The sequence below is a fragment of the Doryrhamphus excisus genome, chromosome 1 (assembly GCF_030265055.1).
Source record: "Doryrhamphus excisus isolate RoL2022-K1 chromosome 1, RoL_Dexc_1.0, whole genome shotgun sequence".
In the NCBI taxonomy this organism is placed as follows: domain Eukaryota; kingdom Metazoa; phylum Chordata; class Actinopteri; order Syngnathiformes; family Syngnathidae; genus Doryrhamphus; species Doryrhamphus excisus.
In genome coordinates this window covers 30,491,015-30,518,717 of record NC_080466.1, presented here as the reverse complement: position 1 = coordinate 30,518,717, position 27,703 = coordinate 30,491,015, and the positions used below count along the sequence as shown (strand labels likewise).

The window sequence follows — 27,703 nt, the reverse complement described above, 5'->3', positions numbered from 1 at the left end:
TGTTCTAAAAAAAATTTTTTTTATTTCCCAACTATTTCAATGTTCTTCTTGTAAATTTCCCTCTTGTAGTTATGTCTTTATTCCCATAATATTTCGACTTTTTAACAAAATAACTTTTTCCACAACCTAATTTACCACAAACTAAAACTTTATTTGTTATTGTCATTATTACTTTTTTTAAGTAATGGTGTAATATTACATTATGCTACTAAAATGACATAACACAACTTTTCATTTTTACATTTTCGCGGGCCAACAAAAAAACACACCTTCTGTATACGCTTTATTAAGTTATATTGGGGACTTAACAAAACAAGTTAAGTATCGTTTTCATTGAATTAGCATTGACCCGAAACTGAGCCACGTTTTGGTATCGACAATTCGGTACTTTGTATCGATCCGCACACCTCCAAAATGTCCACATCTCGGCGTCTGCTTCTCGGGTTACAAAAGTTGCAGGTACAACAATGATTGGCGGAGCACACTCGGCTAACTCTAACTGACTGTTGGCCACGTTGTACGCATCTGCTGTTCGGCGGTGGAAAGACAAAACAGACCACTCACTTCCTGTTTCGAGCGCAGTTTACTGTCAAGGCTGACTTGTAACGCAGGGTAAGTTTTTGCTGACCGACTTTTTTTTTAACACGACGTTCTTATTCTACTTGCTAACTTCCGCTCGTCCCTTGTTGTTCAGGTGTTAAAAGAAAAAGACAGAAGTTGGGTTTTTAATATTTATTACATTTAATATCACATAAAAAAAGGAAGTCGCCAGATCATGAGATTTCTCCATATGCTTTTTTTAACCTAACAAAGATGATGAGGCTTCGGCTGGGTAAGAGGAATCTCCTGTTGCTTTTGGGTGTTTCCTTCGCTGTGTGGACTTTTTTGATATCCACGCGCGTGCTGTCAGTTTCAGACCCCGAACCCACAGTCGTGACTCGTCACCACACGAGTGACAAGGTCAAACTGGACCTAGGGGGGTCCCTGGCAGACTTGACTCAGTCCCTTTACATTGCCAATTACAGACAAGTTATTCTAAATGGAGATAGGTTTCCATTGGCGCCGCAGCTGGTTCTGGTCGTGCAGGTCCACAACAGACCGGAATACCTTAAACTCCTTATCAAGTCTCTGGAGAGAACATCCGAGGTCCATAACTTCCTCGTCATCTTCAGCCATGATTACTTCTCAGCGGAAATCGAGTCCATTGTGCAAGGCATCACTTTCTGCAAGGTACTGCAAATTTATTTCCCGTTTAGTACTCAGCTGTATCCCGACGAGTTTCCCGGACAGGATCCACGTGACTGCAAACGGGATGCATCCAAAGAGGATGCCCGTGAAACAGGATGCTTGAATGCGGAATACCCGGATAGTTACGGACATTACCGGGAAGCATCCGTGACTCAAACTAAACATCACTGGTGGTGGAAGTTACACTTCGCGTGGGAGCGACTTCAGGTCTTGCGAGGCTACGGCGGTTTCGCGGTGTTCCTCGAAGAAGACAACTACATCTTACCTGACTTTTTCCACTTCTATACATCCATGATAGAATTCCGGAATAACAACTGTCCGGATTGCGACGTGCTAGCTTTGGGGAACCATAACGAGCCTCACGGGTTTGCTACGCTATCCAACAAAGTCTTAACCACCGGATGGATGTCCACCAAACACAACATCGGAGTAGCCATCTCCAGGGAAGTGTACTATAAACTAATGGGATGCAACAAGGACTTCTGCACTTACGATGATTACAACTGGGATTGGACTCTTCAGCATCTCTCCGGAACCTGCATATCGAAACCACTGAAGGTGCTCGTCGCTCAGGGTTCCAGGGTTCTTCACACCGGAGACTGCGGACTGCACCAGAAGCAGAACTGCAGACCGGAATGGGCTTTGCAGAAAGTCGAGCAAACTCTCCAAGCGGCTAAAAGTGGCTTTTTCCCGTCGTCTCTTGTCATCACCGCATCGGAAAAAGCGGAACACAAGGAGCATATGAAGAACGGAGGCTGGGGAGATATCCGAGATCATAATCTGTGCAGTAACTACGCTAAACGTTTATGAAAATATGGAATTCATAAACATTCCAGTCAACTGTATGATCACCGAAGCGACACAGATGCCAAAGAATCGTTCATAATGTATTGCGTGTTTAAACGTTTGAATCGTTCTGAAACATTTCATGTTTATCTTTTGCAAGCCGTTAAGTGTTTTTGATTTAATTCACCAAAAATGGAGCATAAACAGACAAAAAAAAATGTATAGAACATATTCCAGGACACCCCTACTTGACAATTTTTTTTTTTTTTTTTGCGGTACTGTATGATCACCAAAGCGACACAGATGCCAAAGAATCGTTCATAATGTATTGTGTGTTTAAACGTTGGAATCGTTCTGAAACATTTCATGTTTATCTTTTGCAAGCCATTAAGTGTTTTTGATTTAATTCACCAAAAATGGAGCATAAACAGACAAAAAAATGTATAGAACATATTCCAGGACACCCCTACTTGACAATTAATTTTTTTTTTTTTTTACGGTACAACTTTACTGTACTGTATGATCACCAAAGCGACACAGATGCCAAGGAATCGTTCATAATGTATTGTGTGTTTAAACTTTCGAATCGTTCTGAAAACATTTCATGTTCATCTTTTGCAAGCCATTAAGTGTTTTTGATTTAATTCACCAAAAATGGAGCATAAACAGCAAAAAAATGTATAGAACATATTCCAGGACACCCGTACTTGAGGCAATTTTTTAATTTTTTAAAAAACATTTTTTTACAGTACAACTTTTAACTGCAGTCAACAAGGCTCATATCTCATTTGACATGCACATCATGGAAGAGGGTTGCGATTTATTGATTTTTCTTCCTAGGAGAATAAATAAATGTGACCTTTTGGAATCTTGTACCTCGTGAAACAAACAGGCAGTCATGTTTTTTTTTTGTTTATTTTTTTTGGTGGGGGGGTGTACAATCCTATCAATGACGTCATTGTGGTTAAGCTGACTTGAAATGTGCCTGGTTTGTTCTTAAAAAGTGCAAGCGAGCGTTTAGTGTGGCTTGTTTATTTAAAATACTTTTAACATTACATTTGTTATGCCTTACATTTCATAATGATCAATGTGAAATCTGATTATTACTGTTTATTTCTTTGTTTCACAATTGGAGGAGTGTGGTGAATGGGAATAAAAAATATTTTATATTTAGTCATCACTTTTTGTATCCTGCAGCTAAAATATTAGATTTTATACGGTTTCATTTTAGAGAGTATGTGTGGACATGTTGAAGTACATTAAAAGCTACCCACATTCATATTTGACCTCTTATGACACATAAAACTGGTTTGTTGGCATTTTAAGATGACTGTTGAATAGGGGTACGCGGGTCAATGCTGACATTTCACTTCATAAATATCTATTTTTTGTTGTTTAATTGTTATTGTTATATTTATACATTGTTAAACAAGTATTTTGGGCGAAAAAAACAAAGGAATTAGAGAGTTGTATGTAATAAAAATTGATAATTGTATTATATTGTTGATATTGTGGCAGTCTTATATTATTGTTTATTCGTTGGTATATGTTTAGCCTAAAATAATTTCCATGTGTTTTAGTTTTATTATAATCATAGTTTTAAAAATTACACAAACTAATTCAAGTATCTTAAAAAAATAATAATTAATTAAAATTAATTTAAAAAATTAATACATTACAAAAAATTTAAAAAATAATATAATAAACACATACATTAATACATTAAACATTGAATCGATACAAAAATGTTCAGTATCGCTCACCTCAAGTAACTGAACTACATGTCTGTCAGAAGCAAGTTGCCGCCACTTCCTGACTTTATCATGTGACCAAAGAGACCGTTTTCATTGGCCAACGTTCCGCCTGTTTATTTCCGGAAGTAATACTTGCCAGCATCAGACTTTCCGTCGGGGTGTCAAATCACAACAAGCTAACGCCACAACGACTGGTAAGTGTTTAGGTTTGGTTTTTACACAGTTTAGTAAATACATATATGTATTCAGTTATTATAGACGACGCTAGAGTTGGCAATCACTCGCTATGAGCTAGTTCTCTGTAGCTTACGTAATTGTTTCGTTTCTAATAAGGTGCTGTAAAAACGTTAGCCTTAGCATGACATTATCTACGGTACCCGGATGTTTGTATGGAATAAAATGACGATATAACACGACACTAATCAACAGTGTCTCGTTTTTATAGCCAAAACAAGTTGTGTTGGCTAGCTGTTAGCGTGTTAGCTTTAGCTTACGTTGCTCACTCGTACCCAGTGCATTGTCGAGTGTATTATATATATATATATAATATATATATGTGTATTTACACAATGTCATAAATCACCTATTGTCATCATATATGTGTTCCAGCAATTGTGGGCGTGCCCTCCCCGGTGAGATGGCGCATTGGTTTCACCGAAACCCTCTAAAGGCGACGGCGCCTGTGTCCTTTAACTTTTACGGTGTGGCAGGGAGCCCCGCTGCCAATAAAATTTGCAAGTATGCTCTATCTCCTTTCATTAAATATTATAACACCTTAATCAGATAGAACTTTGTCATCAAGACCAAAGACTGGATGTATGATTTATATCAGCATGTATGATCTCTATGTTCTTCATGCAAGATACTGTCTTATACTTGTACTTGACATTAACATTGTCCTGCTATTTTAATTATTATGTAACATTCAGGTACAGAACCCCACCCCTTCTTCTCTCTTTGATTGCCTTTGTTCGCATGTGGCAAAATGTAGTTTCATGCCCTCAATTTGCGTCATTCAGCTTGCTAAACACATTCATTCATTTTCACGAGGGTCGCGGGGGGATGCTGTAGCCTATCTCAGCTGTTTTCGGGCTAGACTGGTGGCCAGCCAATCACAGGGCACATATAGACAAACAACCATTCACACTCACATTCATACCTATGGACAATTTGGAGTCGCCAATTAACCTAGCGTGTTTTTGGAATGTGGGAGGAAAATCCACGCATGCACGGGGGAGAACATGCTCCACACAGCGATGGAATTGAACTCAGGTCTCCTAGCTGTGAGGCCTTCGTGCTTACCACTCGTTCGCTGTGCAGCCCCCTTGCTAAACACATTAAAATGTATGTATGAAATATTTAGGGGAGTGTTACTCTTGCTAGAACTAATAATCTATGTGTTACATAAAGTCACTTTTATTGTAAATGTTGACCTGAAATCTGAGGAAAGGGAGTACCCGGAGAAAACCCACGCATGCATGGGGAGAACATGCAAACTCGGGTCTCCTAGATGTGAGGCCTGCACGCTAACCACTTGACCGCCATGCGGCCCAGAATAACATAATTCATTCATTCATTCATTTTCTACCGTTTATCCTCACGAGGGTTGTGGGGGTGCTGGAGCCTATCCCAGCTGTCTTCGGGGGGAGAGGCGGGGTACACCCTGGACTGGTGGGCAGCCAATCACAGGGCACATATAGACAAACAACCATTCACACTCACATTCATACCTATGGACAATTTGGAGTCGCTAATTAACCTAGCATGTTTTTGGAATGTGGGAGGAAACCGGAGTACCCGGAGAAAACCCACGCATGCACGGGGAGAACATGCAACATGGAAGTGTGAGAGGTATATTTACGACTTTTGTGACAAGCGTACCCTGGCAATCGAAGAGAGAAAGGGAGCGTTCTGGATCTGTTATACTGTCTTTTGTATTGCAAATGTTGATATGAAATCAGAGGATAATGTCAACATCAGGCTAACAGGACGATATTTATGGGCGTATCAATGACTTGTAGTATTTCATGTTACGGGTAATGGAACCCTCGCAAAGAGCATTTATGAAGATCCTGTACCCTACCAAAACTTGTTACTTTAACGTATAGAATTATCTGTGTGTCCAATTACAGTGACCTAAGGACAACCAGGGCAAGGCTGCTGGAAATGTTCACCGACGTCACCTGCAACCCGGAGATCATGAAAAACGCCACAGATGCGTACTTGGCTCTGCTTCAATGTCAGTTGTCACACTCACGTAACATCCTCATCCATAAGTCAAATATAATGATCAATACCTCAGTTAACAGCAAGGAACAAAGGATAAATAATTGTTATTTTTTTGAACTGGTTCTGCCACTACAGGCTTTATTGTCTCCTTGGATGGAACCACACAGGACAACAAGATGAGGTACATCCAGAACTTCAAATGGACCGATACTCTACAAGGGAACACGCCAAGGTAGACGGGACTTTTCAGGAGCCGCCATCTTTACACCCGATCAGAAGTGTAAATGTTGACTGGTTGACGTTTACTCAGCCCCAAATCACAGACGCATGTTTTTCCAAGTCATACAGTCTTGGTGGGGAGGGGGGCGGGGGCCGCTAGCGTACACACAGAGTGCAGAAGAGTGTAACACAGTTACACCACCCAGTCTCATGTATCGTGACACCCATATTAAATATACAAGGCACAATCATTCGTAATAAGTATTATTTGAGTTAAGTATTTAAGATTATTATTATTAGTAGTAGTAGCAGTAGTAGTAGTAGTATTAATAAGTATTATTTGAGTTAAGTATTAAGATTATTATTACTATTATTATTATTAATAAGTATTATTTGAGTTAAGTATTTAAGTTGATTATTATTATTATTATTACTACTACTATTATTATTATTACAATTACTATTATTATTACTATTATGATTATTACTATTATTACTATTATTATTATTACTATTATTATTATTATTACTATTATTAATAAGTATTATTTGAGTTAAGTATTTAAGTTGATTATTATTATTACTACTACTATTATTACTATCATGATTATTACTATTATTATACTATTACTATTATTATACTATTACTATTATTACTATTATTATTATTACTATAATTAATAAGTATTATTTGAGTTAAGTATTTAAGTTGATTATTATTATTACTATTATTACTACTACTATTATTACTATTATTATTATATTATTATTATTATTACTACTCCTATTACTATTATTACTATTATATTATTATTACTATTACTATTTACTATTATATTATATTACAATTACTATTTATTACTATTTATTACTATTTTTACTATTATTATTATTATTACTATTATTATTATTATTAACATAATTAACACTCCCTTTCTTTCAGTGCCCAGCAAGATGCAGTCTTCGAGCTCGTCTCCATGGCCTTTAACGTCGCCATCTGGTACACCAAGTTTGCCTCGAGACTTGCTGGAAAAGAAAAGTATGTTTATGTTTAATTGTTTAATTGCAGCATTGTTTCTCATATGTGTGTTTTTTTATTTTTATTTTTGTCAGTGTATCAGAGGATGAAGCAAAAGATGTTCACCGGAGCCTGAAGGTTGCTGCTGGAATATTCAAATGTCTAAAGGTGACGTAGGGGCTTGTTGGTCTAGTGGTATGATTCTAGCTTAGGGTGCTCGAGGTCCCAATTATTATTATTATTATTATTATTATTATTATTATTATTATTATTATTATTATTATTATTATTATTATTATTATTATTATTATTATTATTATTATTATTATTATTATTATTATTATTATTATTATTATTATTATTATTATTATTATTATTATTATTATTATTATTATTATTATTATTATTATTATTATTATTATTATTATTATTATTATTATTATTATTATTATTATTATTATTATTATTATTATTATTATTATTATTATTATTATTATTATTATTATTATTATTATTATTATTATTATTATTATTATTATTATTATTATTATTATTATTATTATTATTATTATTATTATTATTATTATTATTATTATTATTATTATTATTATTATTATTATTATTATTCATTCAATTCAATGAATAAAGGTGACGTACATGTTCGATATAGTAGTTGAGTCTACCACATCATTATCACCTTGGGGGTCAGTACTTCCTAACTAGGAATTTAATGAATTTCCCCAACAGGAGGCCCACATCCCTCGTCTCATCACCCCCGCAGAGAAAGGCAGGGACCTGGAGCCGAGAGTGATTGACGCGTACATCATCCAGTCTCAGGCGGAAGCTCAAGAAGGTACATTGTAGCACAGCTACAAAAAAAAAAAAAAACATTCTAGTAAATCCACAAAGGAATGTCTAAAAACCAAAAACAGAGTTATGTAAGGGCCCAAGTCAAAGCCCAGATCTTAATCCAAGACCCCGTGGGGATTAAAAACACACAAAAACCAACTGCAAAGAAATAGAACAGAAAGTCTATATGTCTGCTTTTAAGTCTAGTTTCTGTGAGTGTCATGAACCTCTTTGTCTTTTACTCCAGTGACAATCGCTAGAGCCATCGAACTGAAGCACAACGCCTCAATCGTCGCAGCGTTGGCGTTTGAGACCGCAAACTTCTACCAGAGAGCTGGTGAGCATTTTAAACACATTTAGCAGACCCGACAGGATTACACCAATTCATGGAAATTCATTCATGCTTATTATGATGCATAATAAGCATAACATGCTTTCAGGCAAACATTTTCCATACAGGTCTGGCATAGCGCACATCCCAATGGCAGCAGGTACTTCCTGACTAAAAATAATCGAATAAACCACAAATACAAAATAGTCATTTGACAGTGGAACATGCTGCCAGTTAGATTTCATTTCATGTCCAATTTTTTTTAATTGGCAGAAAACACAATCAAAAACTATAATTTAAAAATAAAGTAAAAATATGAGAAACTTTTTTAAAAAGGTTTAATTTGATTGTGTGGAAAACTTTATATTACGAGAATGCAGTCATAATTATGAAAAGAAAATGACAAAATTTAGAAATTATAAAAAAAATAATAATAAAAAAATGATTTTTCGGAATAAAGTCAAAGCTGAGAGCTGAAATATTAAAGAATAAATAATCATTTATTGTAATAATTGTGAAAAAATAAATATATTATATTATTTATATATATTAATATTAATATAATTAATATATTTTATATTAATATATATATAAAAAATGTGAAAAACAAACAAAATTAGGTTGTGGGAAAAAAGCTACAATATGGGAATAAAGTTTTAATATATATAATATATATAATATAATATAATATATATATATATATATATATATATATAGTATAATATAGGAATAATATAATATAATAAAGAATAAATATTTCAAGAGAGACAATGTACCCAAAGTTAGAATAAAGGTAATAAAACAAGTGAAATATCAATATTTGTTTTTTGTATTTGTTTTCTAACATACGCACACATTTTGTCTGCAAACAAAGCATATTTTCTTATACTTGTTGAACTCCTGTGCCTTTTGGGGTTACAAAGGTTACAAACAACACTTCAAGCTGAGCCAACATTACTGGTGGGGGGGGAAAAAACACACAAAAGCCTCAAATTATCGTAACTTTTTCTGCAAAATGAGGCATTTTAGGATGTAACGTTTACAAAAAATAGCCTAGGAAATCCTGAAGGGCCTGATAGCTCTGCTAACTCGAGCTTAAATCAAAGATGCGAAGACGATAAAACCATTATGAACGTCTGCATGTGTGTGCAGACCACACCTTGAACACTTTGGAGCCTGAATGCAGCAGCAAGTGGAGGAAGTATCTCCAGCTCAAGTTTTACTTTTACTTGGCTTATGTAAGTTTCCTTGCTTAAATGCGGTAAATCGCATGTTCTTTTGCGTTGAAGAGGCCTGAGCTACAGTACGTTTGTGTTTCCAGGCGTACTGCTATCATGGACAGACGCTGCTGGGGAGTGATAAGTGTGGTGAGGCGATACGATCGCTCCAGGAAGCAGAAAAGTGTATGGAGAGTTACTTTTGATTTCACTTTTCTTGATAATTGTCGTTTCTTCTGCTTCATATTGACATTTCACTCACTCATGCTAACTGTATCGTTGAACACATGATCGCTACTTTGCAGTCATTCCGGTTCTGCAACAGCCTGAAGTGACTTTTAAGTAGGACTGCACGATGTGTGAATCGTGAATTTTTTTTTTTTTTAGACTCATTGTCTTGTTCTTCTTCATGGGAGGTCCCAGAAGGAAAACAATGCAAATCCCATCAATCCATTTTCTATGCCGCTTATCTTATTTGTTTTCCTCATTTCTCGACTCTAAACAGGCAGGAAGAGAGTGTATTGATTTCAGCCCATCGGCGCATTTGTTCTATAGAACAACGGCATGAACGGAGTGAGCCCTTTTGTCAGTCATACACTCTTAGTGGGAGGGGGCGGGGGCCGCTAGCGTAAACACAAGAGTGCAGAAGAGTATAAAACAATACAAATCCCATCCATCTATTTTCTATGCCGCTTATCTTATCTGTTTTCCTCATCGCTCGCCTCTAAACAGGCAGGAAGAGAGTGTATTTGTTCTATAGAACAACGGCATGAACGGAGTGAGCCCTTTTGTCAGCCATACAGTCTTAGTGGGAGGGGGCGGGGACCGCTAGCATACACAGTGCAGACGAGTGTAAAACAATACAAATCCCATCCATCTATTTTCTATGTTGCTTATCTTCACGAGGGTTGGCGTGTATGCTGGAGCCTATCCCAGCTGTCTTCTACACCCTCAACTGGTCGCCAGCCAATCACAGGGCACATAACGACAATCTTTCACACTCTCATTCATACCTATGGACAATTTGGAGTCGCTAATGTAGTAATCCTCCCTGCGAGACTCTAAGTGGGTTTCGAATAGAGGATAAGGGAATCTCAAAGAACAAAATCATGGAATGAGAACCAGATTGTTTATTCTGGTCTTAATGGGTCTTATTACAGCGCAGCTGCAAAAAAAAGCACCCTTCCTTTCCCTGCCCGGCCTTTTTATACGCTCAAGATTGTGACTGGAGTCCAATACAGACGTCCCGGCTTATTTGCAGTCTCTGTATACCTACAAGTAAGCGGGTCTTATTACAGCGCAGCTGCAAAAAAAGCACCCTTCCTTTCCCTGCCCGGCCTTTTTATACGCTCAAGATTGTGGCTGGAGTCCAATACAGACGTCCCGGCTTATTTGCAGTCCCTGTATACCTACAAGTAAGCGGGTCTTATTACAGCAAAATTGAGCAAATACCTTCACTAATTAACCTAACTCAACCCGATTTTAATCAGAGACATATGCATGCGTATCAACTAATCTAAAATAATTGGTTTGATTATCATCCATAACATGGCTGTTATGTTTGCCAAGGTTATTCCCGTGCTGAGGAGCTGTGTAAAGAATACCGTCACACCAAAGGTCCGGGCACCACCGCAAAACCATCAGAGCAGCTCTTCTTCCGCAAACTGGGCGGTCTGATTAAAAACACACTGGAGAAGTGCCAGAGGGAAAACGGCTTCATGTGAGTTACACACACACACTTTGTTAACCACGAATGCATCGTCCTGCAGGGTTTAGCGTTGTTGAAGACACTGACTTCAACGATGCTAATATTTTTGCAGATACTTCCACAAGGTTCCAGCGGACCCTCCGCAGCTTGAGTTGAAGGCCAACTACGGCCTGGCCGAACCAGTACCCTTTGAGATGCCATCTCCCAGTGAGCAGTGTACCCCTGAAGTGTACGCCAGCTTTGACCTGACCAAGGGAGCCAAAAATGACAAGGTAGTACGCATCCATTTTAACAGGGGGGGTCCAAAATTGGTGGCCTGTGGCACATTGTATAAAAAAAAACAGCAAAATTTTTAACAAGTGGTCTGACACCCTCTAGTGGTCATAAGAAATCATTACAGTCCACTTGAATCAAAGCGTTTTATTCATTCATTTTCTACCGTTTTTTCCTCACGAGGGTCGCGGAGGTGCTGGAGCCTATCCCAGCTGTCTTCGGGCGAGAGGCGGGGTACACCCCGGACCGGTCGCCAGCCAATCACAGGGCACATATAGACAAACAACCATTCACACTCACATTCATACTATGGACAATTTGGAGTGGCCAATTAACCTAGCATGTTTTTGCAATGTGGGAGGAAACCAGAGTACCCGGATAAAACCCACGCATGCACGGGGAGAACATGCAAACTCCACACAGAGATGGCCGAGGGTGGGATTGAACCCTTGTCTCCTAGCTGTGAGGTCTGCACGCTAACCACTAGATCACCATGCAGCCCCAAAGCGTTTCAATACAATTCAATTGAAGTTTCCTATTGTTTCCAGCAATGATGATATCTATTGTGTCTTTATCCCCAGGCTAAACCGAAAGAGGAGGAAGTCAAACCAATGAAGGAGCCCGATTTAAAACCCCAGAAGGACACAGGCTGCACCGTTTCCTAAATACACATCATTCCGGTCTACGTCATTCCGGTCCTGCTACAGTAGCGCCCATCAATAAGTATCCACACACATATACACAGGAATATTAGCATCCTTTTGTAACAGTTAATCTATGGTGTTTAACGTTTATGCTGGAATGTTTGGTGTATTTACATATGACATCAGAGCTCCTGCGCCGTTATGTAACATTTGATGGGAGACGATGTCATCACTTTGTTCTTACACGTCATGCTAGCTTTGGAAATGTCCCAATCGTTGGCTTACATTTTACATGAAAAGACTGATGTTAAAATATATTACCAGGAGACCCGATATAACTTAATTCCAAAAATGAGTTACTGTAAATATAGGGGTGTCCAAAGTGCTGCCTGGAGGCCATTTTGGCTTTTATTGCCCCTCTGCAAAATTAAAACATTGTTTTACTATTTATGTGAATGGGAAATGTTTGGACGCCCCTGGTTTACATTGAGGAAGTAAAAAGAAACAAGACTGATGGACAAATTTGGTTTGTGTTCGGCGTAGATGTTTACAATCATGTTAAATGACTACTATCATTATTATAGGACTCCATTACTTTTTTTTTTTTTTTACTAATCATCAAAGTAAAATATATGATATGTAACGGCTTAGTTATAATTTTTGTTCCCCCAATCAGAATCATTTTTATAATCTTCATTTTATATACACTTTTAATAACAGTGTACAATTCAAATGATCATTTTTCTTGTTTTAATACTTGCCTTTTTTTCATGAATCAATCATGTTTAGTCTTTAATCAGTGAGCGTTGTTAGGTAACACTAGTAATGTTATTGCACATGGACACAATCATTTTCATATATTAAATATGCTGCTGCTTACAGTAGATCCCAGCTATGTTAATAGCGGGAACAGCCCTATTTTTGATATTTTAAATGCTTCAAAAAAGCCCTATCACAGTCACTTACAAATTAAGAAACAAATACAGGCATGTAGTGTGGGATCTAATGTACGCCATCAACCACTCCCAGTTGGATGTAAAGGAATAAAGTAAAGCACAACCAGTAGAACGCTGTACATATTGTAATACACCGCCGTGCTGTTGGCTGCTCGTATCATTTGGGTTTGTGGCAGCGGAGTAAAACTGAAATGCTGGGCCGAATTCTACGTAACGTGAATGTGCAAGTGCGTCAAAAACAATTCTAAGCATTATTATCTAGTCTCATCACACCGTTGGTTGGATTCATTGTAAAGCAGGGGTGTCCAAGGTGTGGCCCGAGTGCCGTTTCGACACCCCTGCTGTTATGTATCTTCTAATTGATGTAATCTGTATGTCAGTCCATATTAAATCACACTTATAACCATCATCCTGCATGTCTGACTGCATGTTTAGCATCTAAGGATATCAGTCAGTCACTTAGAACCGGATGACACTGGAAAAAGAGTCAGGAGTGTTGACAGGTATGCTTACATGGTCAAAATTACCCCTCAGAGTATTTACTCCCACCTATAATTTTATTAAAAACAGAAAATACGCTATCACGTAACAGTAATAGCAATTGTTTGGTGTTTAAAGACTTTGCAGCTTTTCTTCACACTTTACGGCAAAGATGTCTCGATGGCCAGTTACCGCCCACAGAAATTGACAGACGTAGATAGCTCAAACCCGGAAACAACACACAGAGCGCGGTGTCGCCGCCGCGCTGTGCCTTCAGTGCTCACGCCGCCATCTTGTGTAGCACAACTTAGCAGCAGTGTATAGGCATATATATGTAGTTTACAGCCACACAGTAGGGCATTTAAATGCCTTAACGAGTCCAGAATTTCAGAAACCATCAGTAAAACTTTCGAAAGTCGCAAACGAACAAGGTAGTGCTACAAAAGATGGCGGACTCGCGACGACAACAACGTACGGCTCATGGCTTTTCTACGTAATGTAGTTCTGTGTTACCGCCTCCCAAGTTTGAGCCGCAAATTTGTTATTTAAAGGCTTTGCAGCTTTTTTTGCACTTTACGACAAAGATGTCACGATGCCCGGGTAACGCCTCACAAGTTTCAGCCGCACATTTGTTATCCAAAGGCTTTGCAGCTTTTCTTCGCACTTTACGGCAAATATGTCACAATGCCGGGTTACCGCCTCCCAAATTTGAGCCGCAAGTGTCAGTCGACGTTCAATAAGGGAAAAATGCGACAGTAATTTCATATTAAGTCACGTTTAAGTGAATGACGTCACTGCGACCTGACGGCAACACGTTTGGCCGCACGGAAGCACTTATTGACCTTTAACGTCAGACATGAAAGCTTTCAGTGCTACACACGTAGAATGCTTGTATTTACAAAAGAAGACATCGAATCTGAATTCCAGCAGGTAAATTGCGGCTTCAGTCAATTTCGTGATAGTATTTACGAATTCTAATTAGCACGAAAAGACTCCTGCGGCCAGATTACAATTGTAAGTATGTAATGATGCTCCGCAAAGTTCAATATGTAAGCTATTTATGTGACGCCCTTACTTTGGTACTCCCCACAGGATGTGCTGTTATTTTGAAGGCCGGAAGTGTGTGTGTGTGTGTGTGTGTTTAGGTAGCTTGTTGGAAATGAATGCAGGAGACATGTTTATTTTCGTCGCTCGTCTCTTCACTCATCTCCCAACAAGCTACCGAAACACACACACTTCCGGCCTTAAATAACAGCACATCCTGTGGGGGGTACTAAAGATTTGTGAGAAATTTAGTTTCGGAAGTACTGACCCTGAATTTAGCTGGTATTGCTGGTGCTTGATGAAGACTCTAATGTAACTGACTCATGGGTACTCGATGACTTGACAAAGACTCTAAGTCACTGACTCGTGGGTACTTAACAAAAGATTCTCGTTTCACTGACTATGGGTACTTGACAAGGACTAGTTTCACTGACTAATGGGTACTTGACAAAGACTCAAGTTTCACTGACTCATGGGTACTTGACAAAGACTCGAGTTTCACCGACTCATGGGTATTTGAGAAAGACTCGAGATTCACTGACTCATGGGTACCTGACAAAGACTTTAGTTTAATTGACTCATGGGTACTTGACAAAGACTCCAGTTTCATTGACTCATGGGTACTAGACAAAGACTCTAGTTTCATTGACTCATGGGTACTAGACAAAGACTCTAGTTTCATTGACTCATGGGTACTTGACAATGAGTAGTTTCATTGACTCATGGGTACTTGACAATGAGTAGTTTCATTGACTCATGGGTACTTGACAATGAGTAGTTTCATTGACTCATGGGTACTTGACAAGGACTAGTTTCATTGACTCATGGGTACTTGACAAGGACTAGTTTCATTGACTCATGGGTACTTGACAAGGACTAGTTTCATTGACTCATGGGTACTTGACAAGGACTAGTTTCATTGACTCATGGGTACTTGACAAGGACTAGTTTCATTGACTCATGGGTACTTGACAAGGACTAGTTTCATTGACTCATGGGTACTTGACAAGGAGTAGTTTCATTGACTCATGGGTACTTGACAAGGACTAGTTTCATTGACTCATGGGTACTTGACAAGGACTAGTTTCATTGACTCATGGGTACTTGACAAGGACTAGTTTTACTGACTCATGGGTACTTGACAAGGACTAGTTTTACTGACTCATGGGTACTTGACAAGGACTAGTTTTACTGACTCATGGGTACCTGACAATGGTTTCATTGACTCATGGGTACTTGACAAGGACTAGTTTCATTGACTCATGGGTACTTGACAAAGACTGTGGTTTCACTGATTCATGGGTACCTGACAAGGACTAATTTCACTGACTCATGGGTACTTCACAAAGACTTAAGTTTCATTGACTCCTGAGTACTTAATGACTCATGGGTACTGGAAATGACTCATGTTTCATGGACTGGAGTGCTTGGTGAAGACTGGAGTTTCACTGCCTCATGTGCTTACTTTGGTTTCAACGACTAAGACTTGGGTCCGACTCGTGGATTCGTCATGTGTGCTCAACAAAGATTCTAATTTCAATGAGTCGTGGGTACTTGAGGGTGACTGACTCACGGGTACTCTCGAGGGTCACCGAGTCATGGGTTGCTACATCTTACAGATGACAGATTCACAGGAACCAGAACATGAGGGTGCCGGACTGTCCAATCAGAAGAAAGTCATCTTCTTCAGCAGAGGTGAAGCTTTGACCGACGTGGACAGTGATGAGGAGGAAGAGGAAAAGGAGGAAGAGGAGTATGAGGAAGAGGAAGAATCATCAACTGAAGAGGCTGCAGGGATGGTGAGGATGTTTGAAGTGCGTTTACTTTACTGGTCTAAAACAAGTCCTGGTATCATTCTTTGTTTTTGTCTTAGTTCTCAGTCAGGAACCTGGTTCAGCTAATAGGAAGGCTGTCATTAAGGAGTAAGTGAATAGTAATGGTAAATAGTAATATCTAGTTATCACTCCACCTTGTCAGATGATCTCACCGTGTTGTCATTTTTTTCAGCTTACGATTTCATCGGTGGGGCTCTCGGACTGAATGCGTCCAAATTCCAGTATGCGGTAAATCGACATAATTGTGAACAAGAGGTATGCTTCATATACGGGCTAATTACGGGCTTCCCAATGACATAAATACAATGTGGAATTTCTACAGAGCACGCCAAGGCAAACCGCGGAAGACCACATGGATGACGAGAAGACGAACCACGACTCAAAAAGCTCGAGAAATGTTTTTCACGGGGCGACGGGAGATTGCAGCTGCTCTGATGATGCCGGCCAAGTGTGTGATGACACGGACGTGGCAGCCATGTGAACGGATGCTATCATTAGCTTTCAGTTGATGACAGTAAAACGGGGGTCCAAAGTGTAGATTATTTGTCAGCCTGTTTCATGTTTGACAAATACATTTAAAAAGAAAACAAAAAAAGGTAAATTGGAAACATGCTGGCTGTTTTTTTTCTTAAATTGTATCTAATTTATATCTAATTTTGCGTGTTGTAAAAATAAAAATATATCAAAATGGCACCTGCATTTCACATACTCTTTTTTTCAGACGTTTAATTTTTTTTTTTAGACAAAAGATTTAAATTTTTCTTGTACTATTTATACAATTGACTTCGACGTAACAGTAAGTCACGTTGTAGAAAATTTGCGGTTCAAAAACAAAAAAACATTCGACGAGGATGGGATTCGAACCCACGCGTGCAGAGCACAATGGATTAGCAGTCCATCGCCTTAACCACTCGGCCACCTCGTCATATGTGCCATTGCTACACTTTTTAAATAAAGTATTAGCTACGGTGATGACTATTGTGATTTAATGTTAGTAGTAATTTTCCTTAATGTTGGTACTAATTTTCCTACTCACGTGATTCAACTTGTTTATTTCGAACACATTTTTTAGTTCTAGTTACCGCATTAGAGGAATGCACCACGTGTATTTGCATTTAAAAGCCAACGGTTAAATATTTCAGGCAGTTAGACGACGACAAATCGAAGAAATGCTAATTCACATCGTTCATATCTCGAAGCTTTACTGAACGTGTAAAGAAGCATTTCCTGGTTCTGCTTCTTTCATTCACGCCAAAGCCAATGGCGCCATCTAGCGGCAATTAACACACATGACATCTTCTTTGAAGTGCTGGGCGAGATCAGATATGATCGTGTCATGAGTTTGCCTTTAATTTGTCTATTTTTTTGGGTGGGGGCTGTATGAATGGGTTAGTATTGTTGTAGTTGGGTTTTTTTATTTGACGCAACCCTGGTCGGGAATCGAACTCACTAACCATTAACCCATTAGCCCTGAAAGGCAGAGTCGTATACAAAAAACAGCTCCAGGTGCGGAGGGTCGTCGTCATCCGTGATTGGTCAAATGTTGAAATATGCTAATAAACCCGGAAGTAGCAAGGGGCTCTCTCTTTGGATAAATGTTGGATAAATTGTCGAAAGATGGACTAAAGCTGAGCTGCGTTGGTGAGAAAATTATAATAAAGGATACTGATTGATCCGTTAGCAATGGAATGTTTATTTACTTGGTATCATATCGATACCAAAATACGCACTTTAGGTTAGGTACATTAGCTACAGCTTACTACAATTTACTATTAGCTATAGCTTAGCTACAGTTTACTACATAGTCTGCAGTTTACTACAGTAAATCGCTGAACAAGGCTTGGAGTGAAGGATGCTAACAGAGAAAACACGCGTGATATAAAAGTTAAACATTAAACTCCATTATGGAGAGCAAGGTTCCACCCCTGTCCTTTTAGGTGTTAGCTTACACTAGCTTAAGCTAGCATAGATAACAACACCATGGGCTGTGGAAAGAGCTGGACAAAAATCACTTTGGTGATTAGCATTTTGGCAATTTTAAAGGTGATATATTTTACACTTTATTTACATGATGTTGATTTTTAACGTGGTTCAAACTGACACTTTTTTTAATGTTTGCTAGGTGCTTGCTGCACCCAAACTTACAGGTTGGCTTCTGATGATATACATGATCAGCATATTGTTTAATATACATATATTATTATTGACATGGTTTGATTCCCAGGTGATAATGCAGATGATGGTGAACTTAGGGATGACATACCAGAGATTAATAAAGGTAAGAGTTCCTAACTTGTTAAAATGACCTGCATACATATACAATATCATACTTTTTTTTAGGTCTAAGACACCTTTTTGAGGGAGACATTGCCGGCGATGTAAGTATTATATACACAGCCGATGTGGAAGTACTGCAAATACATAAACAATACTCAGTTCTTCTAATGTGTGTTGCAGCCCAAGAGAAATGCAATCGTTGATGAGACAATGAGATGGAAGTTTCCTATACCATACATCCTGACAGATTCATTAGGTAATGACAAAACACTACCAGCAGCGTTTATGATGAATAAGCAAAATTCATTGTTGTTATTGTAGAGTTGAATGCAAAAGGGGTAATACTGCAGGCTTTTGAGGAATACCGTTTAAGATCCTGTGTGGACTTCAAGCCCTATGAAGGCGAGGCAAGCTACATCTCCTTCACGAAGCTCTCTGGGTGAGTTATGTCCTTGTGCATCAAAAAGTATCAAAAACTACGGTGGAACTTGGTAGAAAAATATTCACATTTTTATTACTGCATTTCTTCTCAGAAAGCATTTCATTGGTTATTGCTGCCGAGGTGCTGCAATGATGTTAGCCTCCCTCTGGTGGACAAACTTTTAATTGGTTACTGCTGCCGGGGTGCTGCAATGATGTCAGCCTCCCTCTGGGCTCCACTGACTCCCTCTGGTGGACAAACATTTAATTGGTTATTGCTGCCGAGGTGCTGCAATGATGTTAGCCTCCCTCTGGGGATGAGGGTCGCGAAAGTGCTGGAGCCTATCCCAGCTGTATTTGGGTGAGAGGGAGGGTACACCCTGGACTGGTGGCCAGCCAATCACAGGGCACATATAGACAAACAACCATTCACATTCATACCTATGGACAATTTGGAGTGGCTAATTAACCTAGCATGTTTTTGGAATGTGGGAGGAAACCGGAGTACCCGGAAAAAATAGATAGATAGATAGATAGATAGATAGACTCCCTTTATTGTCATTGCACAAAAACACAGTAGTGAATCCACGCATGCATGGGAAGAACATGCAAACTCCACACAGAGATGGATGACCGAGGGTGGAATTGAACATGGGTCTCCTAGCTGTGAGGCCTGCGTGCTAACCACTAAACTGCCATGCAGCACTTTGTTTTATATTATAAACTTCTATTGATACTTGCCTTGTATATTTCTTACCAAGCTTTGGAGTGTTAAGTTGCTGCGTGATGATTTTAGCATTTTTTTGCAATGAGTTGACAAGCTCGTCATGAGTTCACTGATGTCAACAAACGCTTATGTTGATGTCAGTCAGACAGTCCAAGGAGAGTCGACTTAATTGAGCTCCACTGTGGATGTGACCGAATACTTTGCACAACCCGAACGATTCATTTCCAGTGAGAAGTGATCTTTTTTTTTCCAGATGCTGGTCTTATGTTGGGGATGACAAAGGGGGCCAAAATGTGTCCATCGGAGCCCGGTGTGACACGAAGGCCATTGTGCAACACGAGCTCTTGCACGCTCTCGGCTTTTACCACGAACAGTCGCGTTCCGACAGAGACGACTATGTCGAGATCTGGTGGGATCAGATCGAAGAAGGTAATGACGACGATACTAAATGTGATTATTCGTGATAAATACATCCAGTGTATGAATACTTCGCAGGGATGGAGCACAATTTCGTCAAGTTCGAGGACGACTTCATCACTGATCTGAACACTCCTTACGATTATGAGTCCATCATGCACTACAGGCCTTTGTCCTTTAACAAGAATGAGAGCATCCCGACCATCACCACCTCCATTCCGTTTTTTAATGAAATCATTGGCCAGCGACTGGACTTCAGTGCCGTGGATATCACAAGGCTCAACCGTATGTACAGCTGTGGTGAGTATCTGCTCATAAAAACATTAATTTTTTTCAGATTAAAATGAACAAAGCATTATTAGAGCCCTGTAGACATGACAAAACACGACTATAGTCACATTTATACTCTTTTTATTTACAACATATTGCGCAACTGCAGGGTCTTGAGACACATACTGACTCGCAAACTAGAGAGCTAGCGACCTAAACGGTAGCCTTCAAGTTGTTTCCTTTAAACTTAAATAGCCAAAAACTTACCACTTCCACACGGATAGGGAGGATAACTATTAACAGTTATTTAACCTTTATCATGAACATTAATCAAACGTAATAATTTTTTCTGGGTACATGATACCATACAGCATCCATATCAAACTTGCGCGGGCTGCACTAACATTAAACTTTCATATCAAGGCGGGGGCCTCAAACTAGTGTCCTGCGGGCCACATTTGGCCAGCGACCCTCGTGAGGATAAGCAGTAGAAAATGAATTAATTTTAGAGCCCTCTAAACATGAAGTAACACCCCTATAGTGAACTTTATACTCACATTACCCAATATCGTAGACATAATAAGAGAAAATAAAATGTTTTTACGCTGCATGGTGTGCGAGTGATTAGCGCGAGAGCCTCACAGCTAGGAGACCCGAGTTCGATTCCACCCTCGGCCATCTCTGTGTGGAGTTTTTTGCATGTTCTCCCCGTGTATGCGTGGGTTTTCTCCGGGTACTCCGGTTTCCTCCCACATTCCAAAAACATGCTAGGTTAATTAGCCACTCCAAATTGTCCATAGGTATGAATGTGAGTGTGAATGGTTGTTTGTCTAAATGTGCCCTGTGATTGGCTGGCCACCAGTCCAGGGTGTACCCCGCCTCTCGCATTAAGACAGCTGGGATAGGCTCCAGCACTCCTCATGACCCTTGTGAGGATAAGCAGTAGAAAATGAATGAATTTTAGAGCCCTCTAGACATGAAGTAACACCCCTATAGTGAACTTTATACTCACATTACCCAATATAGTAGACATAATAAGAGAAAATAAGATGTTTTTACGCTGCATGGTGTACGAGTGATTAGCGCGAGAGCCTCACAGCTAGGAGACCCGAGTTCGATTCCACCCTAGGCTCCAGCATATATACCAGCGTATGAAAGGTAGTGTACTTTTATAGACTATTTGTGTTTTCACAGCAAACACACACACTCTTCTGGACCAATGTTCCTTCGAATTGAACAACATCTGTGGAATGATCCAGAATGAGGACGACAATGCCGACTGGGTCCAGACATTGAGTACACCCGCCGATACAGATCACACGCTCGCAGGGCGCTGCAGAGGTAGACTCATGTCTCCTATTTGAATCTCCATTGTATGATAAGACGTGTTTCCTATCCTTTTTTTTATTTTTAGATTCCGGCTACTTCATGAAGTTTGACACATCTTCTGGGAACGCTACAAACAGCGCCTTGTTAGAGTCCCGCATCCTCTACCCCAAAAGAGGCGAGCAATGTTTGCAATTCTTCTATAAGATGACTGGAGCAGCTGGGGATAAACTCGTTATTTGGGTTCGGATCGACGATGGAACAGGGAATGTTCGCACTCTCAGGAAGATCCACACCATCACAGGTATTAAAAGTCTCTCTGTTGCTGTTTTTCAAAAATTTATTTATTAATAAATGATGGCTATTTGTTGTATTAGTAAAAAAAAAAAGACTCCTCCAATTCTGTGTGGAAGTGGTAAGTTTTTGGCTTCACATTTTGTCCTGTCTTAGGTTTCGAATAAATCAACTGGAGCTAACTAATTAGCTCGGTAGCTTGCTATAGCTTGCCCGCGCAATGTGATGTAAACACAAGAATAACAGCAATGTAAAGGTGAGTATAGGGGTGTTATTTCATGTCTGAAAGGCTCTAATGTTAAAAAAAAACATCAACAGAAGCAGAAAAGTCAAACAGATTTGCACGGTGGAGAAGTGGTTAGTGTGGAGGCCACAAAGCTAGGAGACCCGAGTTCGATTCCACCCTCGACCATCTCTGGGTTTTCTCCAAGGAGGGTTCCTCACAAGGGTTCCGCGGGGTATCCCAGCTGTCTTCGGGCGAGAGGCGGGGTACACCCTGGACTGGTGGCCAGCCAATCACAGGGCACATATAGACAAACAACCATTCACACTCACATTCATACCTATGGACAATTTGGAGTGGCCAATTAACCTAGCATGTTTTTGGAATGTGGGAGGAAACCGGAGTACCCGGAGAAAACCCACGCATGCACGGGGAGAACATGCAAACTCCACACAGAGATGGCCGAGGGTGGAATCGAACTCAGGTCTCCTATCTGTGTGGCCTGCTCGCTAACCCCTGGGCACCGTGCAACTGAAATTTGTCTATGACTTTTCTGTTTCTGTTGATGTTTTTTTTTTTTTTTTTTTACATTAGAGCCTTTTAGACATGAAATAACACCCCTATACTCACATTTACACTGCTGTTATTCTTTGTTGACATCACATTGCACGGGCAAGCTAGAGCAAGCTACCGAGCTAAGTAGTTACTTACAGTTGATTTATTCGAAACCTAAGGCAGGACAAAATGTGAAGCCAGAAACTTACCACTTCCACACAGAATGGGAGGAGTCATTTTTTTTTTTTACTAATACAGTAAATAGCGATCATTTATTAATTCTGTTTATTTTTATTCAGTGTTATTAATATTGAATCACGGAAATTAACGTATATATGTAATCGCGATAAATGACATAAAAAAATCGATGTCAACGTCTTGAACTTTTTTTTTTTCTTGCTTCTCAGGTGATGGAGATGACGCCTGGAAAATAAACCATGTGACACTTCGAATGTCAAACAAATTCCGCTACATCTTCCAAGGCATCAGAGGATCAGCCAGCTCTTCAGGGGCCATCTTGCTTGATGACATCACTCTTAGTGAAACCGTTTGCCCCAATGCCGTGTGGCAAATCCACAACTTCCCACAGATTCTTACCAGCACCCCAGCGGGCAGTTCAATAAATAGCCGCTGCTTTTATAACTCAGAGGGCTACTCCTTCGGGATAAGTCTTTACCCAAATGGGTACGACAGTACCCCCCCAGATTATGTTAGCGTGTACCTACACCTGTGCAGTGGTGAAAATGACGCAGTGATGGAATGGCCGGCACAAAACCGACAAGTGACGATCGTCGCCATGGATCAAGATCCTGATGTTAAAATGAGGATGTCTTCTACAAGAAGCTTCACCACTGGTACGCCAACTTTGGGGGGCAAACGAAGGCAAAAAATTTGAAATTCCAAGCAGTTGAAGGATTACTGTGCACTCAAACTCCATTCCGCTTATCTACGAAATTATATTTCCTTTCCTGTGTCTTTTTCCCTTTTTTAGTTGAGGACCCCCTGTGGAACAAACCAACAGCTACTTCAGGCGCAGTGTGGGATGCCGGTTGCAGCTGCTACCGGAGTAACGGACGAGGCTGGAGTACATTTATTTCTCACAAGCAGCTGCACAAGAGGAGCTTCCTGAAAAATAACGACCTCATCATTTTTGCTGACTTTAATGGTAATAATTGTATAGTAAATTTACGATTTTACATTTCTTATATGTGATTTGTAAAGCCAATATTTATATTTATTCATTTCTGCTATCAGATCTGACGCCTTTGATCAAGACTGAGGTGCCCGTCTCGGATGAGAAGCCCGTAGATGATGCAAAACCCAGACAAGCACGTGACGCAAACGTCTGTCATCCCAACCCATGTATGAACGGAGGGGTGTGTGTGGAGAGAAATGGAGCAGCCTCATGCAGGTGTGTATTTCATTTATTGTATGGGATGAGTTCTCAAAACAGTGATAAGTGAAATCCACGTAGCAGGCAACTTCATTCTTAACCCCCCTCATTATTTAAACATAACTTCACTGAGATCTGTTAGTCTGGAAAAGCCATTTCTAAAGTTTTGGGACTCCAGCAAACCACAGTGAGAGCCATTACCTGAAAATGGCCAAAACGTGAACAGTGGTGAACCTTCCCAAGAGTGGTCAGCCAACTAAAATAACCCCAAGAGCGCAACAACGACTCATCCAAAAGACCCCACAACAACATCCAAAGAACTGCAGGCCTCACTTGTCTCAGTTAAAGTCAGCGTTCATGACCATAAGTAAGACACTGGGCAAAATCAGCTTACATGGCAGAGTTCAGTACCAAAACCGCTGCTGAACAAAAAAACCTGTTGAGGTTCATCTCAATTTTGACAGAAAACATCTTGATGATCTCCAAGACCTTTGGGAAAAAAAACATCATAGCAACAGTAAAATATGGTGGTGGTAGTGTGATGGTCTCGGGCTGTTTTGCTGCTTCAGGACCTGGAAGACTTGCTGTGATAAATGGAACCATGAATTCTGCTTTCTACCAAAAAATCCATGCATTTTCTACCGCTTATCCTCATGAGGGTCGCGGTGGGTGCTGGAGCCTATCCCAGCTGTCTTCGGGGCGAGCGGCGGGGTACCAACTAGACTGGTGGCCAGCCAATCACAGGGCACATATAGACAAACAACCATTCACACTCACATTCATACCTATGGAGAATTTGGAAACTCCATACACAGATGGATGGCCGAGGATGGAATTGAACTTGGGTCTCCTAGCTGTGAGGCCTGTGCGCTAACCACTTGTACACCGTGCAGTCGAAATCTGTTTATGACTTTTCTGTTTTTGTTGGTGTTTTTTTTTTTTACATTAGAACCTTTTGAACATGAAATAACACCCCTATAGTCACATTATTTAAATTATTGTAATTATTATTAAACTATTAAATGATTATTTAATTAATTATTTAAATTATTTGTGCAATTTACTGTTGACACTGTACATTGTTGTTCATATTTGATGTCATCTATTTATTCTCTACATTATTATTATTATTATTATTATTTATTATTATTATACAGGAGCCAGGCAACGACATTTCGTTGGCAATTTCACAGCTGTGTTATTCTGCAATGACAATAAAGGAAGGCTGTCTATCTATCCATCCATCCATCCATCCATCCATCTGTTGTGTGGCCACCATGCAGCCTTACTCAAATCAATAAATTGGTTGAATCATTTACAACAACATTTATATCTTCTTATATTTACAACCGACGAGCCCTTGAAGGCCCAAGATTAAAGTAAGATTGAGAAGATTAGTCAACAAAGTTCATATCGTCATATAATGAGGTGTGATAACTACCTGTTGTTGTGGTTGATGTTCAAGGTACAATCAATGGCGTCTTATAATCGCAGCAACGTCCAAAAGCCCCAAACACATGGCATGGTTATAAAGCCTTTGTGTTACTTTTTCAATGTGGATTCAGTTGTGTATTGATGTGTCATACATGAACCAAAACACCAGGGGGCAGTATTTACCCCAATTTACTGTTTGCATAAGGTGGTGCAGCTTAAAATCATCTTATCAGGCTTTTCCATCTGCTGCTTTTTCAGGTGTGCTTCACATCCGGCCACCTTCTCTACCGGTATGTGGTGTGAAAAACTGAACAGAGATGGGTCTGTTGGTTCTGACACCGATTCTGTTTTAAGTCACCCTGACTGGATGATGATGCCTTCACGTTCAGCTGCATCAACGCCAAGCCTGTTTTTTTTATTCTTTATTGTTTTGATAGCAGCTGCCTTACCAATTTTAGACCACATTCCCATTTAATAATTTTGGAGCAATTTATAAAGCTGTGATTTGATAACCATAACTAATATGTAATATGTTTTAATTGCTATATACTGTATTAGTTATGAGTTATCCCTTGCTTTGTGGCCCTCCCTGCCTGTGACATATCAAACATTTATTTTACTACCAATAATAACATGCGCTTCAATCAAATCCAACTAACAATGGGTCGAATTTTTATTTCTTTATTATTATTTTTTAAATTTCCATAACTTCTTAGCATATCTTCACATGTCCGGTCCAAAATTGGACATATAAAAATCTTTATTCCTAACAAAAACTGTAGTCATTTCATACTAGCAAAAATACATTATATTAGCACTATATATAGTGTGTGTGTGTGTATATATACATATATATATATATATATATATATATATATATATATATATATATATTACTATAGTGCCAACATCATGAGCCTGAACTCCTGAACTTAATTTCTCTTCATAACTTTGAGGGTTACTAACCTGCAACCGCTGCCTGTAAATTTGGTGCTCAGCCAAATGTAACAAGCATAAATCGAACATCTCACTGATAAAGGAGGGGGGGGCTCAAAGAACTTGTGACATGACACAACTCCAAACCTCTGCACTACAACATCATCAATCAATCTTCATCTAATAACACCCAATAAAATATTAGTTTGCTCAGATTAACCAATCAGAGGACAAAAAAAAACAACAACATTGATGCTATTGTGGGCCAGCTAGCAGGTCCTGAAATCAGCCCCATTATTAATCGTGTTTTTAAGTAACAAAGTCCTCATTCTGAAAGACCTGGGCAGATTACATCAAATCTAACACACTATCGGAAGCCTAACACATGCTAAGAAATGGCGAAACAAATCTCATCACACAGCAACCTAACACTCAAAAGGTAGACATTACAAATACATAAACATAAAAAAACAAGTATTTAAATATTTTCCAATAATGCATTGCGTCTGAGCAATGCATTCATTTGGCCGCTGCAATGACGTCAGCCTCCCTTCTGGGTTAGTAAATTTAGTACATTTCTGGAACAGATTAACCGAGGTTGTACTGAAAACCCAAACATATCAGATCATTATTGCCTTACTGTCATTTGACATGCACCATACTATAGTTATGCAGTAATAAATTACTGGGATTTGTTTATGTTTATTTGCTTCCAAGGCCTCACAGCTAGGAGACCCGAGTTCAATTCCACACTCGGCCATCTCTGTGTGGAGTTTGCAGTTTTTTTTGTGGAGTGTCGTTATTCTGTTCAAAATGCCATGATTGCGGTCTTATTTTAAA

The 27,703-nt window shown here is 39.3% G+C and overlaps 4 protein-coding genes and 1 non-coding gene across 13 annotated transcripts; 4 read left to right on the top strand and 1 right to left on the bottom strand.

Moving 5' to 3' along the window:
* Positions 1–447: 447 nt before the first annotated feature.
* Positions 448–3,207, top strand: LOC131130210 (alpha-1,6-mannosyl-glycoprotein 2-beta-N-acetylglucosaminyltransferase). Its single transcript, XM_058074485.1, has 2 exons — positions 448–612; positions 695–3,207. The coding sequence occupies exon 2, from the start codon at positions 814–816 to the stop codon at positions 2,056–2,058; it is 1,245 nt and encodes a 414-aa protein (XP_057930468.1). The 5' UTR covers positions 448–612; positions 695–813; the 3' UTR covers positions 2,059–3,207.
* A 668-nt stretch (positions 3,208–3,875) lies between these two features.
* On the top strand, positions 3,876–13,641 carry brox (BRO1 domain and CAAX motif containing). Of its 2 annotated transcripts, XM_058089524.1 has the most exons (13): positions 3,876–3,982; positions 4,398–4,526; positions 5,921–6,027; positions 6,153–6,249; positions 7,180–7,275; positions 7,350–7,422; positions 8,002–8,107; positions 8,351–8,440; positions 9,587–9,672; positions 9,756–9,837; positions 11,221–11,371; positions 11,472–11,631; positions 12,214–13,641. In XM_058089524.1, exons 2-13 carry the CDS (start codon positions 4,426–4,428, stop codon positions 12,295–12,297), a joined length of 1,233 nt encoding a protein of 410 aa, XP_057945507.1. In that variant the 5' UTR covers positions 3,876–3,982; positions 4,398–4,425; the 3' UTR covers positions 12,298–13,641. The 2 variants fall into 2 exon arrangements, with proteins under 2 accessions (XP_057945507.1, XP_057945513.1); XM_058089530.1 differs by lacking the exons at positions 9,587–9,672; positions 9,756–9,837.
* Positions 13,642–13,768: 127 nt separating this feature from the next.
* On the top strand, positions 13,769–17,277 carry LOC131139700 (uncharacterized). 6 transcript variants are annotated; one of them, XM_058089561.1, is made up of 6 exons: positions 14,323–14,642; positions 14,704–14,726; positions 16,376–16,555; positions 16,630–16,678; positions 16,764–16,846; positions 16,914–17,277. In XM_058089561.1, the coding sequence occupies exons 3-6, from the start codon at positions 16,376–16,378 to the stop codon at positions 17,070–17,072; spliced, it is 471 nt and encodes a 156-aa protein (XP_057945544.1). In that variant the 5' UTR covers positions 14,323–14,642; positions 14,704–14,726; the 3' UTR covers positions 17,073–17,277. The 6 variants fall into 6 exon arrangements, with proteins under 6 accessions (XP_057945570.1, XP_057945553.1, XP_057945561.1 ...); XM_058089587.1 differs by lacking the exons at positions 14,323–14,642; positions 14,704–14,726 and adding an exon at positions 13,769–14,143; XM_058089570.1 differs by lacking the exons at positions 14,323–14,642; positions 14,704–14,726 and adding an exon at positions 13,769–14,183.
* Positions 17,278–17,434: 157 nt separating this feature from the next.
* On the bottom strand, positions 17,435–17,516 carry trnas-gcu (transfer RNA serine (anticodon GCU)). The gene has a single exon. It is a non-coding gene; the product is annotated as a tRNA-Ser (tRNA).
* Positions 17,517–18,129: 613 nt separating this feature from the next.
* Positions 18,130–26,716, top strand: LOC131139486 (meprin A subunit alpha-like). 3 transcript variants are annotated; one of them, XM_058089169.1, is made up of 14 exons: positions 18,145–18,232; positions 18,714–18,738; positions 18,816–18,869; positions 18,932–18,969; positions 19,049–19,124; positions 19,190–19,307; positions 20,269–20,444; positions 20,511–20,732; positions 21,897–22,043; positions 22,117–22,332; positions 23,508–23,954; positions 24,092–24,265; positions 24,355–24,511; positions 26,186–26,714. In XM_058089169.1, the coding sequence occupies exons 5-14, from the start codon at positions 19,079–19,081 to the stop codon at positions 26,400–26,402; spliced, it is 1,920 nt and encodes a 639-aa protein (XP_057945152.1). In that variant the 5' UTR covers positions 18,145–18,232; positions 18,714–18,738; positions 18,816–18,869; positions 18,932–18,969; positions 19,049–19,078; the 3' UTR covers positions 26,403–26,714. The 3 variants fall into 3 exon arrangements, with proteins under 3 accessions (XP_057945145.1, XP_057945152.1, XP_057945135.1); XM_058089152.1 differs by lacking the exon at positions 18,145–18,232 and adding an exon at positions 18,277–18,634 and having other exon boundaries at positions 26,186–26,716; XM_058089162.1 differs by lacking the exon at positions 18,714–18,738 and having other exon boundaries at positions 18,130–18,232; positions 26,186–26,715.
* Positions 26,717–27,703: the final 987 nt, after the last annotated feature.

Bases quoted from the DNA above. Each gene is read 5' to 3' on its own strand.
- LOC131130210 (XM_058074485.1), top strand. From the start codon at position 814: ATGATGAGGCTTCGGCTGGGTAAGAGGAATCTCCTGTTGCTTTTGGGT.
- brox (XM_058089524.1), top strand. From the start codon at position 4,426: ATGGCGCATTGGTTTCACCGAAACCCTCTAAAGGCGACGGCGCCTGTG. The intron at 9,673-9,755 runs GTAAGTTTCCTT...TTGTGTTTCCAG, and splicing joins TTTACTTTTACTTGGCTTAT to GCGTACTGCTATCATGGACA. The intron at 9,838-11,220 runs GTATGGAGAGTT...ATGTTTGCCAAG, and splicing joins GCTCCAGGAAGCAGAAAAGT to GTTATTCCCGTGCTGAGGAG.
- LOC131139700 (XM_058089542.1), top strand. From the start codon at position 14,598: ATGCTTGTATTTACAAAAGAAGACATCGAATCTGAATTCCAGCAG. The intron at 16,556-16,629 runs GTGAGGATGTTT...TTTTTGTCTTAG, and splicing joins CTGAAGAGGCTGCAGGGATG to TTCTCAGTCAGGAACCTGGT. The intron at 16,679-16,763 runs GTAAGTGAATAG...CATTTTTTTCAG, and splicing joins AGGAAGGCTGTCATTAAGGA to CTTACGATTTCATCGGTGGG.
- LOC131139486 (XM_058089152.1), top strand. From the start codon at position 18,572: ATGGGCTGTGGAAAGAGCTGGACAAAAATCACTTTGGTGATTAGCATT. The intron at 22,044-22,116 runs GTAGACTCATGT...TTTTATTTTTAG, and splicing joins GCTCGCAGGGCGCTGCAGAG to ATTCCGGCTACTTCATGAAG. The intron at 24,512-26,185 runs GTGTGTATTTCA...CTGCTTTTTCAG, and splicing joins AATGGAGCAGCCTCATGCAG to GTGTGCTTCACATCCGGCCA.